Here is a 14,068-nt window from a genome sequence, read left to right as displayed (position 1 = left end):
GCAGATGGGAAGGAGGGCTCCTCTGTTTGAGGATTTTACCCAGATTCAGGAACCACCAGTCTCTTTAGAGGTTAGAAATGGGAGGGGGGGGAGAAAAAAATCAAACAAACGCCTCGGAACATCAACCGCTTCAGGATCAGATCAGGTTGTAAATTCCACTATCTTAGACGTCACAGACTGACGAAGGCCACCTGGTCCAAACCTCATTCCATCTGGGAGCACGTTGCCAACTTGTACCTCCCAAGCGCTTAGTACAGTGCTCTCCACACAGTAAATGGAGAAGCAGCGTGGCTCAATGGCAAGAGCCCGGGCTTTGGAGTCAGAGGTCATGGGTTCAAATCCCAGCTCCGCCAATTGTCAGCTGTGTGACTTTGGGCAAGTCACTTCACTTCTCTGTGCCTCAGTTACCTCATCTGTAAAATGGGGATTAAGACTGTGAGCCCCCTGTGGGACAACCTGATCACCTTGAAACCTCCCCAGCGCTTAGAACAGTGCTTTGCACATAGTAAGCGCTTAATAAATCCCATTATTATTAAGTGCTCAATAAATAAGATTGAATGAATGAATAAATACGATTGAATGACTAAATGAATGAATGAACCCCAGCATGGGAGTCAGTGGACCTGAGTTCTGATCCCGGCTCCGCTACCTGCCTGCTGTGTGTCCTTGGGCGAGTCACTTCACTTCTCAGTGTCTCAGTTCCCTCATCTTAAATGGGGATTTAGTACGCGTTTTCCCTCTGACTTTGACTGTGAGCCTCACGTGGGACCCCACCACTTAGTACAGTGCATGGCAAATAGTAAGCGCTTAAATACCGCAATTCTTATTCTTATTTTTATTATGTATAAAGGAGCTGGAAGATAACAACTGAGCATGCACTATCGTGGAAAAGAGCCCCGCTCACAAGCAGTCTCATACGATTTTAAGTATGTTGCCAACTTGTACTTCCCAAGCGCTTAGTACAGTGCTCTGCACACAGTAAGCGCTCAATAAATATGATTGATGATTTAAACATCAGGACACGAAGTGCCGAGAAGGAAGGAGCCAGGAGCTAACCCTCAACACAAACAATTTAGCTTGGATTTCTCTTCCACACGGCAGACAGGTCACCCCCGACTGACAAAAAAAAAGGAAGCACCCTGGGCTCTCTTCTTGGTTCTAGTGCTCTTCTACCCTAGGTGAATCTTTCTGAAATTTTCAAAACTGGGTAGGGACCGCCTCTATATGTGGCCAACTTGTACTTCCCAAGCGCTTAGTACAGCGCTCTGCCCACAGTAAGCTCAATAAATACGACTGACTGAATGAAATGAATGAAAACGGAGGAATCTGAAAAACGGGCCACCGTGTTTGTGGCTTTAAAGAAAGCTACCCGTGTCTTAACCCCGTCGAGCGGTAGGATGAAGCAGCTTGAGAAGCAGCGGGGCCTAGGGGAAGAGCCCAAGCCTGGGAATCGGAAGGACCTGGATTCTAGTCCCGGCTCCGCCACATGTCTGCCGTGAGACCTTGGGCAAGTCGCTTCCCTTTTCTGTGCCTCGAGAATCAATCAATCAATCAATCAATCGGATTTATTGAGCGCTTACTGTGTGCAGAGCACTGGACTAAGCGCTTGGGAAGTCCAAGTTGGCAACATATAGAGACGGTCCCTACCCAACAGTGGGCTCACAGTCTAGAAGGGGGAGACAGAGAACAAAACAAAACATATTCACAAAGTAAAATAAATAGAATAGATATGTACAAGTAACATAAATAAATAAAATAAATACAGTAATAAATACGTACAAACATACATACATATATACAGGTGCTGTGGGGAAGGGAAGGAGGTAAGACAGGGGGGATGGAGAGGGGCACGAGGGGGAGAGGAAGGAGGGGGCTCAGTCTGGGAAGGCCTCCTGGAGGAGTGAAGAATGAATGAAAGCGAAGTGACTTGCCCAAGTTCACACAGCTGACAAGTGGCGGAGCAGGGATTCGAACCCATGACCTCTGACTAACAAGCCCAGGCTCTTTCCACTGAGCCACGCTGCTTCTCTTGTACTTTCCAAGCGCTTAGGACAGTGCTCTGCATACGGTAGGCGCTCAATAAATTTGAATGACTGAATGAGGGGTCCGCACCCGGCAATACAACCTTGTCGCATTGCACTCTCCCATGTGCCTTCTACATAGTAAGCACTCAAAGCGCTTAGTACAGTGCTCTGCACACAGTAAGCGCTCAATAAATATGATTGAATGAATGAATGAATGAATAGTAAACACTTAACAAATACCACAATTATTATTATCATCTGGAAAATGGGGATTAAGACTGGGAGTCCCATGTGGGACGGGCACTGCGTCCAACCTGATTACCTTGTTTTTTTCCCCAGCTCTTAGTACCGTACCCGGCACATAGTAAGCGCCTAAAAAGCCTACAAGGTACTGTTATCGCCCCGGGGCGCACGTGACTATCGGCCTCTCTCTTACCGTGAAAATCTCTTGTCCAGACCTGTCACCCTAATTAATTCAACAGTATTTGCTGAGCGCTTCCTTTGTGCGGAGAACTGTATTAAGCACTTGGGAGAGTACGATTATAACAATATACAGACACTTAGTACAGTGCCCCGCTCACGGTAAGCACTCAATAAATACGACGGGCCGAATGGATGACAAAACATATTCCCGGCCCACAACGAGCTTACAGTCTAGTCTGTGCCTGGGCTCACACTACTTTGCTCCAAATCTTTCATTCCCGCTTCGTCCCCCAGATCTGCTCCCGATTTTCTGGTCCAGGCTACATCTCCCTGAGTCCCTCGCTCCCGATCGCTCGTCCCGGCTTTGCCACGCGGAATCCCGGGATGAGATGCGTCTGGGGCCCCGAATCCAACGGTTAAAGCAACGGAGGCAGGAACCGGGGGCCCTACCTTGTAGGCGATGCTGTTGAGCACTTTCATGGCCAAATCAGAGACGTCGGGATAGGGGTCGGCGGCCAGGTGGAGGAGGACTCTCCAGATTTGGGTGTAAACACTGTTGAAAGACACCCCTGGGGAAGAATGAAAGCAAACAAAATCAGAGGGTACGGGACTAACACGCAATGATAATAATAATAATCGCGGTGGTTATTAACTTCTTATTAAGTGCCAAGCACTGTTCTAAGCACTGGGGTAGATACGAAGTCATCAGGTTGGCCACGGTCTCTATCCCACATGGAGCTCACAGCCTTCCTCCCCATTTTTTAAATGAGGTAACTGAGGCCCAGAGAAGTGAAATGACTTGCCCCAGGTCACATGGCAGACCCGTGGCGGAGCCGTAATTAGAACCCAGGTCCAAGCCCGGGCACTATCCACTAAAGTCACGCTTCTTCTCTAGTCACAGATGAACGGGTCTACTAACTCTGTTATAGTAATAATGATGATGGCATTTATTACGCGCTTACTATGTGCAAAGCACTGTTCGAAGCGCTGGGGAGGTTACAAGGTGATCAGGTTGTCCCATGGGGGGCTCACAGTCTTAATCCCCATGTTTTAGATGGGGTAACTGAGGCCCAGAGAAGTGAAATGACTTGCCCCAGGTCACATGGCAGGCCCGTGGCGGAGCCGTAATTAGAACCCAGGTCCAAGCCTGGGCACTATCCACTAAAGTCACGCTTCTTCTCTAGTCACAGATGAACGGGTCTACTAACTCTGTTATAATAATAATGATGATGGCATTTATTGAACGCTTACTATATGCAAAGCACTGTTCGAAGCGCTGGGGAGGTTACAAGGTGATCAGGTTGTCCCACGGGGGGCTCACAGTCTTAATCCCCATTTTTTAGATGGGGTAACTGAGGCCCAGAGAAGTGAAATGACTTGCCCCAGGTCACACAGCAGACCCGTGGCGGAGCCGTAATTAGAACCCAGGTCCAATCCTGGGTACTATCCACTAAAGTCACGCTTCTTCTCTAGTCACAGATGAACGGGTCTACTAACTCTGTTATAATAATAATGATGATGGCATTTATTAAACGCTTACTATATGCAAAGCACTGTTCGAAGCGCTGGGGAGGTTACAAGGTGTTCAGGTTGTCCCACAGGGGGGCTCACAGTCTTAATCCCCATTTTTTAGATGGGGTAACTGAGGCCCAGAGAAGTGAAATGACTTGCCCCAGGTCACATGGCAGACCCATGGCGGAGCCGTAATTAGAACCCAGGTCCAAGCCTGGGCACTATCCACTAAAGTCACGCTTCTTCTCTAGTCATAGATGAACGGGTCTACTAACTCTGTTATAGTAATAATGATGATGGCATTTATTAAACGCTTACTATGTGCAAAGCACTGTTCGAAGCGCTGGGGAGGTTACAAGGTGATCAGGTTGTCCCACGGGGGGCTCACAGTCTTAATCCCCATTTTTTAGATGGGGTAACTGAGGCCCAGAGAAGTGAAATGACTTGCCCCAGGTCACACAGCAGACCCGTGGCGGAGCCGTAATTAGAACCCAGGTCCAATCCTGGGCACTATCCACTAAAGTCACGCTTCTTCTCTAGTCACAGATGAACGGGTCTACTAACTGTTATAATAATAATGATGATGGCATTTATTAAACGCTTACTATATGCAAAGCACTGTTCGAAGCGCTGGGGAGGTTACAAGGTGTTCAGGTTGTCCCACAGGGGGGCTCACAGTCTTCATCCCCATTTTCCAGATGAGGGAACTGAGGCCCGGAGAAGTGAAGTGACTTGCCCAAAGTCACCCAGCTGACAGGTGGCGGAGCTGGGATTTCAACCCGTGACCTCTGACTCCAAAGCCCGGGAGTACAAAGAAAAATATGTTTGTACATATTTATTACTCTATTTATTTATTTTACTTGTACATATCTATTCTATTTATTTTATTTTGTTAGTATGTTTGGTTTTGTTCTCTGTCTCCCCCTTCTAGACTGTGAGCCCACTGGTGGGTAGGGACTGTCTCTAGATGTTGCCAACTTGGACTTCCCAAGCGCTCAATAAATATGATTGATTGATTGATTAACAAATGCCATTATTATTATTATTATTGTTATTACTATTATTATTATTATTATTATTAAATGGCAGAGCCGGGGTTAGAACCTAGGTCCTTCTGACTCCCGGGCCTGGGTTCTAAACACTAGGCTGGATGGATCAGTAGGAGAATACGGGGTAAAACCATCTCTGTGGGCACCAGGCGTGACTTCAGGAGGATTAACTGGGTTGGACTTTGGTAATTCCAGGTTACAGATGGTTGACTTTTAGTCCCAACTCAGCAGTTTTATTTGAACCCCTCAGAGAGACAAGTGAAGCAACATCTAATCCAACCTGACTCATTCATTCAATCGTATTTATTGAGCGCTTACTGTGTGCAGAACACTGTACTAAGCGCTTGGGAAGTCCAAGTTGGCAACATATAGCGACGGTCCCTGCCCAACAGTGGGCTCACAGTCTAGAAGACTAGACTAGAGAAGCAGCGTGGCTCAGTAGGAAAGAGCCCGGGCTTTGGAGTCAGAGGTCAGGGGTTCAAATCCCGGCTCCGCCAATTGTCAGCTGGGTGACTTTGGGCAAGTCACTTCACTTCTCTGTGCCTCAGTGACCTCATCTGTGAAATGGGGATTAAGACTGTGAGCCCCACGAGGGACAACCTGATCACCTTGTAACCTTCCCAGGGCTTAGAACAGTGCTTTGCACATAGTAAGCGCTTAATAAATGCCATTATTATTATTAAGACTCGCTTCTCCTCCAGCCTGAGCTCCCCCAAATAATAGGAGGCAGCATGGCCTGGTGGTTAGAGCCCAGGGCCTGGGCGTCAGAACGACCTGGGTTCCCACCCCGGCTCCGCCACCTGTCCGCCGGGTGACCTGGGGCAAACCCCTTCACTTCTCTGAGCCTCAGTTTCCTCATCTGGAAAACGAGGATGAAGACTGTAAGCCCCATATGGGACAGGGACCGCGTCCAACTCGATTAGCTTGTATCGACCCCAGCGCTTAGTACAGTGCCTGGCACATAATAAGCGCTTGACAGATGCCATTAAAAAAAGAAACAAAAAAAAAATAAAAGGGAGGGCCAGTGCTTAGTACAGTGCCTGGCACATAATAAGCGCTTGACAGATGCCATTTAAAAAAGAAACCAAAAAAAATAAATAAAAGGGAGGGCTGGCTGAGGTTGCAAGCTCGTTGTGGGTATTTATTGTTCTCCTGTCCTCTCCCAAGCGCTTAGAGAAGCAGCGTGGCTCAGCGGAAAGAGCCCGGGCTTTGGAGTCAGAGGTCATGGGTTCAAATCCCGGCTCCGCCACTTGTCAGTTGTGTGACTTTGGGCAAGTCACTTCACTTCTCTGGGCCTCAGTTACCTCATCTGTAAAATGGGAATTAAGACCGTCAGCCCTCCGTGGGACAACCTGATCACCTTGCAACCATCCCAGTGCTTAGAACAGTGCTTTGCACATAGTAAACGCTTAAAAAATGCCATTATTATTATTATTATAGTAGAGTGCCCTGCACACATTAAGCGCTGAATAAATAGGCCTGAATGACTGAATGAATGGAAGTCAGGCCAGCTTGACAGTTGTTCCGACCTGAGGCCCCACACCAAAGAAACCCTGCTGGAAAATTATTTCTCAGCCCACTGTCCCAGGCTCAGCAGGCTGCCCTTCCTGTATCTGACTCCACGCTACCAGCTGGATGTGCTACATTTTGATTTCTTTTCTACAAGAGGAAGGTGGGCAGGAGGAAATGGATATTTCACCATCACCAGTCCTCATGATGGGTCCTTAACTCATGACGCACGGGGAGAGAGGAGAAATTCAATAAACTCTTTTGGGCCGGGGGCGGGAAGGATTTACAGGTCGACAAGCTAGGAGTATTCCCGCCTGTGATGGCTCCCTAAGGGGCAGCTTCACCGGAGCTGTCTCGGGCTGATTAGCGCACGACTGTTTAGAAGTTCCCTCCTCCCTCTCTGGGTTGAAAATGAAAGCTTCGCTCGCCGGTTTGAGTCACTGGCGTGACGCATCCGAAACGGCGTCCTGTCGAATTCCCCCCCCCCACCACCCTGCCACGGGATCCAGGAGGAGAACTGATGGAGGATGGAGGAGAACCCCGCCTCCGCCCTTGGATTTCCCGTTAATGGAACACCTTCCCCGAGCTGCTAAAATCCGCCCTTTCCTATGCATTGAAATTGCGGCCACGTTATCCCGCCTGGATTACCGTGTCAGCCTCTTCGCTGACCTACCGGCCTCTCCCGACTCCAGTCCATATTTCATGCTGCTGCCCGGATTATTTTTCAATTAAAATACTCAGGCCATGTTACCTCACTCATCAAGAACCTCTCAGCCACCTCCACCTCAAACTTAAATTCCTCACCGTTGCTTTAAAGCCCTCCATCACCTTGCCCCCTCCTATCTCACCTCGCTATTCTCTTACTATTCTCTTACTACAGCCCAGCCAACTCCACTATACTCAACTCTCCCAACCGCAGACCCTTCCTACAAGGGGCACATCATCATCATCATCATCATCAGTCGTATTTATTGAGGGCTTACTGTGTGCAGAGCACTGTACTAAGCGCTTGGGAAGTACAAATTGGCAACATATAGAGACAGTCCCTACCCAACAGTGGGCTCACAGTCTAAAAGGGGGAGACAAAACCAAACATACTAACAAAATAAAATAAATAGAATAGATATGTACAAGTAAAATAAATAAATAAATAAATAGAGTAATCAATATGTACAAACATATATCCATATATACAGGTGCTGTGGGGAAGGGAAGGAGGTAAGATGGGGGGATGGAGAGGGGGACGAGGGGGAGAGGAAGGAAGGGGCTCAGTCTGGGAAGGCCTCCTGGAGGAGGTGAGCTCTTAGCAGGGCCTTGAAGGGAGGAAGAGAGCTAGCTTGGCGGATGGGCAGAGGAAGGGCATTCCAGGCCTGGGAGATGACGTGGGCCGGGGGTCGATGGCGGGACAGGCGAGAGCGAAGTACGGTGAAGAGATTAGCGGCAGAGGAACAGAGGGTGCGGGGTGGGCTGTAGAAGGAGGGAAGGGAGGTGAGGTAGGAGGGGGCGAGGTGATGGACAGCCTTAAGCCCAGGGTGAGGGCACATAGCAAGTGCTTGATAAATAGCAGTGATGATGATGATCTACCCAACCTGACGACCTGTTATCTCCCCCAGCTCTCAGTACAGTGCTTGCCAAATAGGAAGCGCTTAATAAATACTGCCATTAATACTAGTGTTCCCACCAATCTCTGCCCAGGTCTCCTATTGGTTTGTTTTTTTTTACGGTATTTGCTAAGAGCTTATTAGGGGCCAGGCGCTGCTTTAAGCGCTGAGCAATGTCCTAAGCGCCGAGGTGGAGGAGCTGCCCACATTTCCCCGGGGATCGGCTGTCTCCTCTGACACGGCCGACGTTCCTCCACACGACTCCTCCATCTCGTCTGTCTCGCCGCCGACCTCTCGCCCACGTCCTGGCTCTGGCCTGGGACACCCTCCCTCCTCCTATCCGACAAGCACTGACTCTCCCCCGCTTCCAAGCCTTATTGAAGGCCCATCTGCTCCAAGAGGCCTTCCCAGTAAGCCCTCCTTTCCTCTTCTCCCACTCCCATGTGTGTCACCCTAACTTGCTCCCTTTATTCATCCCCTTTCCCAGCCCCCCACCGCTTATGTCCATAGCTGTAATCTATTTCTACTAATGCCTGTCTCCCCCTCTAGACAGTAAGCTCGCCCTGGGCTTAGTACAGTGTTCTGCACACAGTAAGCGCTCGATAAATATGACCGAATGAATGAAAAAATGAGTGGCGGGAATGGTGACTGGCAGCGAGACCGGCTTCTCTCAGGTCCCAGGAGTTCCAGCCCGGAGCACCTTTCCCGACCTGCGACCGAGCCTGTTCTCTCGCCTCCAGCAGCGAGCTTCCATCCCGCCTCAAAACGTGCTTAATGGCGGCCTTTAATCGCCGGCTTCGGCAACGAAAACTCGATTAATCTCGCGGCGGCGGGAAACGGTGTCGTTCGTTTCCTCGCCGCCCTCTTCCGATGGGAAGCGATCGGATTAATGGCTCGGAAAACCCGCCATCCGAGGGGCTCCCGTGAGGCTCTTCCTCCCCGTCGGCCCCCCAGGTCGGTTTATCCGCTGCCGGCCTGCTTTTTCCCGAATCCGGCACCTCTTCTCCTCTGAACTATCGGTTCTGGCTGCTCTTCGTGACTCACAACTCGGGCTCCTGGACCCCGCCTATGGAGGGTCCACGGAGACTCGACTGCCGAAAGAGGAGGGGAAGGGGTTGCTTTCGCATTCTTTGCCCCTCAAGAAGCGGCGTGACCAAGCCGTAAGGGCCCGGACTTAGGAGTCGGAGGGCCTGGGTTTGAATTCCGGCTCTGTGTGACATTGGGCGAGTCACTCCACATCTCCGTGCCTCAGTTTCCTCATCTACCAAAAGGGGAGTCGATCCTACTCCCTCCTACTTGGGCTGTGAGCCCCAAATGGGATGGGGACTGCGTCCCGCCTGATTACCTTGCAATAACAGTAACGATAATGATGATAATCATGGTATTTGTAAAATGGGGATTAAGACTGTGAGTCCCATGTGGGACAACCTGATTACCCTGTATCTACCCCAGTGCTTAGAACAGTGCTTGACACATAGTAAGCATTTAATAAATACCATTATTATTACTTGTTAGGTGCTCGCTACGTGCCGGGACCTGTAGATACAAGCGTGGCTCAGTGGAAAGAGCCCGGGCTTTGGAGTCAGAGGTCGTAGGTTCAAATCCCGGCTCTGCCAACTGTCAGCTGTGTGACTTTGGACAAGTCCCCTAACTTCTCTGGGCCTCAGTTCCCTCATCTGCAAGATGGGGATTAAGACCGTGAGCCCCCCGGGGGACAACCCGATCACTTTGTAACCTCCCCAGCGCTTAGAACGGTGCTTTGCACATAGTAAGTGCTTAATAAATGCCATCATTATTATTATTATAATCAGGTCCCGCCTAGAGTGCACAGTCCAAGGGAGAAATGGTACTGAATCCCCACTCTGAAGAACGGGGGAACTGAGCCCAGAGAAAGGAAGCGACTTGCCCACGGTCGCACAGCGGGGACAAAGTGGAGCCGAGATGAAAATCCAGGTCCAGCCCGGGCTGTTCCACAAGTCCACACTGCTTCCCTTCGATGGGGCCTGGGAGTGACCAGGATCCCTGCCCCGATATAAGGGAGCAAAGAAAGGACCGATTTTCTTGCTCCCTCCTGGAGAAACCTCCCTTTTGTTCGGGGAAAATGGGACATTTTCCTTGCCTCCATTAAGCCCCCCTGACAGCTCAGAAAATGGGCCATCAATCAATGGTGTTTATCGAGGTCATCAATCAATGGTGTTTATCGAGCACTTACTGTGTGAAGAGCACTGTACTAAGTGCTAGGGTCCTCCTAAATGATAATAATAACAATGATAATTATAGTAACGGTATTTGTTAAGCGTTTACTATGTGCCACGCACTCTACTGAAGCCCGAGGGTCCTCCTACTTGTTCATGATAATATAAATGATAATAATTGTGGTAGGATTGTGAGCCCTGTGTGGGACAGGGACTGTGTCCAACCTAATTAGTTTGGATCTACCCCAGCGCTTAGAATAGTGCTTGGCACATAGAAGGGCTTAACAAATACCATTACTGCCAACTGTTGGCTGGGTGACTTTGGGCATGTCACTTAACTTCTCTGTGCCTCAGTTACCTCATCTGTAAAATGAGGATGAAGACTGTGAGCCCCCTTTGGGACAACCTGATCACCTTGTAATACTACTACTACTACTACTACTACTAATAATAATAATAATGGCATTTATTAAGCGCTTACTATGTGCAAAGCACTGTTCTAAGCGCTGGGGAGGTTACAAGGTGATCAGGTTGTCCCACGGCGGGGGGGGGGGGGGGGGGGGGGGCGGTGGCGGATCACAGTCTTAATCCCCATTTTACAGATGAGGGAACTGGGGCACAGAGAAGTGAAGTGACTTGCCCAAAGTCACACAGCTGACAATTGGCGGAGGCAGGATCTGAACCCATGACCTCCGACTCCAAAGCCTGGGCTCTTTCCACAGAGCCACGCTGCTTCTCAGCGTAACCTCCCCAAGCTTAGCACATAGTAAGCGCTTAATAAATGCCATCATTATCATCATTATTATTATTACTATCACTATTATTATTTTTATTATTAGCTGTCAGCGGATAGACCCCGGACCCGGGAGTCAAAATGACCTGAGTTCCAATTCCGGTTTTGCCACTTGTCTGCTGTTTGACCTTGGGCAAGTCACTTCTCTGGGCCTCAGTTCCCTCATCCGGAAAATGGGGATGAAGTCTGTGAGCACCAGATGGGGCAGGGACTGTGTCCAACCCGATTTGCCTGTACCCACCCCAGCGTTTAGTAGAGTTCCTGGCACACAGTAAGCGTTTAACAAGTAGCACGCGACCTTTGCTCCGAGGCGGCTCCCCCGGCCTGACTCTGGGGGAGGGAGAAACGATGTTAGGGCGACATTTCCACTCCGGGAAAAGTTTCTCCAACTGGAATCCAATTCCCGGCCGGGGTCCTGTGGTCCCCAAAGGCCGGGAGTCGGAAATCCTTTTCCTTTCTTCCATTTTTCCAATTCCCAGGGAAGGGGGCTCGGGAGATTGCTATTCTTTGGTAGAAATGAAAGAATCGAAAAAATGGGTTTTAAACGGGCGGCCGTGGCCGGTAATGGGATTCCGTGGAAGTTATGAATTTTAAACACCTTACATAAGCCCCGGCCGCTTCCAGGTACATACGAGCTCCAGCTGCCCGCATACGAATGAAGCGTGCCAGGGGGTAGCTCTTTTGTTATCGGAAGTTTGCCTCGGTCACTCCCGACTCAATCTGGGGACTTTTGTTTCGTTTCTGTTTTTTGTTTTTGTTTTTGTTTTTCCCCAGCTAAGTTTAAAGCTCGCCAAAGGCCCAGATCGGTGGCATCACGGACGGGGGTTGTCTTCAGCGGGAATTCTCGGGGGAGTGGGGGAGGAGTAGGGATGGAAGAACCCAGTCGGAGACGGAGAGGAGGTGTATAAGAATAATAATAATAATAACGATGGGATTTGTTAAGCGCTTACTATGTGCACTGTTCTAAGCGCTGGGGAGGTTACAAGGCGATCAGGGTGTCCCACGTGGGGCTCACAGTCTTAATCCCCATTCTACAGATGAGGGAACTGAGGCCCAGAGAAGTGAAGTGACTTGCCCAAAGTCACCCAGCTGACAAGGGGCAGAGCCAGGATTTGAACCCATGACCTCTGACTCCCAAGCCCAGGCTCTTTCCTCTGAGCCACGCTGTTTCTCTACTGGAAACTGGATGTGGAGGGAGGCGGTAAACTGTGATTCGTTGGTGGCCCTGAGCAGGGATTGCCTTCCACTATCGGCGGGTGGCTTCGCGCCATATTGTTAATAGTAACGCTAATGATGATGCTAATAACAACGGTACCTATTACATCCCTTATTCATCTGTACATCAATCGTATTTACTGAGCGCCTGCTGTGCTAAGTGCTGGGGAGAGTCCAATACGACAACAGACAGACAGAAGCGGCGTGGCTCAGCAGAAACAGCCCAGGCTTTGGAGTCAGAGGTCATGGGTTCAAATCCCGGCTCCACCAATCGTCAGCTGTGGGACTCTGGGCAAGTCACTTCACTTCTCTGTGCCCCAGTTACCTCATCTGTAAAATGGGGATTAAGATTGTGAGCCCCACATGGGACAACCTGATCACCTTGCATCCACCCAGCGCTTAGAACAGTGCTTTGCACATAGTAAGCACTTAAGAAATACTATTATCATTATTATTATTAATCCCTGCCCAGAGTGAGCTTACATTCTGTCTCCCAATCTACACTGTCAGCTCCATGCGGGCAGGGAACGTGTCTACCAACTCTGTTACACGGGACTCTCCCAAGCACTTAGTACAGTGCTCCTTCCATAGTAAACGCTTGGTAAATACACTGACGGATTGATTTTATGTATTTCCCAAGTGACAAAGCTCTGATACAAAGTGAGGGAGGAGGCAACTAAACAAGAATAGACAAGTTTCGCCCCGATACGGGGCTGACAATTGCCCTGGACTCTGCCTGAGCGCTCAGTACAGGGGCCGTGGCAGGGACTGTGTCTACCAACTGCCTTGAATTCTCCTAAGCACTCAGTACAGTGCTCTGCACTCAGGAAACTGGACGCTCCTCAAGGGCAGGGCCCGTGTCTACCATACTGTTGTCTCCCGAGCGCTTAGCATAATTGGTCTATACTGATTGAGCGCTCAGTTAATACGACCGTTTGACTGTTTTCCCTAAGGCCGAGGACGACTACGATAAATACAACTGAATTCATTCATTCAATTGTATTTATTGAGCGCTTTCTGTGCGCAGAGCACTGTACTAAGCGCTTGGGAGGTACAAGCTGGCAAAATATAGAGACGGTCCCTACCCAACAGCGGGCTCACTGAGGATGGAAACAAAAAAGGATCCAATCGCGCCCTGGAATTTGGGCCATGCAGACGTTTCTCCGCAATCTAAGGGGTCGGTCTCCGACCCCTCGAGTTCAGGGCGCGGTGACCCCCAAGAAGCGGCGTGGCTCAATGGAAAGAGCCCGGGCTTTGGCGTCAGAGGTCACGGGTTCAAATCCCGGCTCCGCCAATTGTCAGCTGGGTGACTTTGGGCAAGTCACTTCACTTCTCTGGGCCTCAGTTCCCTCACCTGTAAAACGGGGATTAAGACTGTGAGCGCCCCGTGGGCCCACCTGATCACCTTGTAACCTCCCCAGCGCTTAGAACAGTGCTTTGCACAGAGTAAGCGCTTAATAAATGCCATTTAAAAAAAAAAAAGAAAGAGGGGGAAAAGGCATCAGCCACCTGACAACAGCTTGTGGAGTCTGGGAAAGAACAGGGTGGTGGTGGGGGGGCGGGGGGAGGAGAAAGACCAGAAAAAAATGTTCCGGCCACCTTTGTGACCTAAGGATTGTTGTTCTCGTAAAACATCCTCCACTCATTCATTCAATCGTATTTCTTCATTCATTCAGTCGTATTTATCCAGCGCTTTCTGTGTGCAGAGCACTGTACTAAGCACTCCTTCGGGTTTTCACAGTGCTGT

General features: G+C 49.7%; 1 protein-coding gene across 3 annotated transcripts in view; it reads right to left on the bottom strand.

Annotated features, from left to right (window-relative positions):
• RPTOR (regulatory associated protein of MTOR complex 1) overlaps nt 1–14,068 on the bottom strand; it is a 241,393-nt gene that overhangs the window by 51,461 nt on the left and 175,864 nt on the right. For all 3 annotated transcript variants that reach the window (XM_038741988.1, XM_038741989.1, XM_038741990.1), the window contains exon 21: nt 2,898–3,016. In XM_038741988.1, the coding sequence (XP_038597916.1) occupies nt 2,898–3,016 (119 nt within the window). The remainder of the gene's footprint in view (nt 1–2,897; nt 3,017–14,068) is intronic.

Source organism: Tachyglossus aculeatus, unplaced genomic scaffold (assembly GCF_015852505.1).
Source record: "Tachyglossus aculeatus isolate mTacAcu1 unplaced genomic scaffold, mTacAcu1.pri SUPER_34, whole genome shotgun sequence".
NCBI lineage: Eukaryota > Metazoa > Chordata > Mammalia > Monotremata > Tachyglossidae > Tachyglossus > Tachyglossus aculeatus.
The sequence above is the reverse complement of the archived record's forward strand: the minus strand, read 5'-3'. Positions and strand labels throughout refer to the sequence as shown.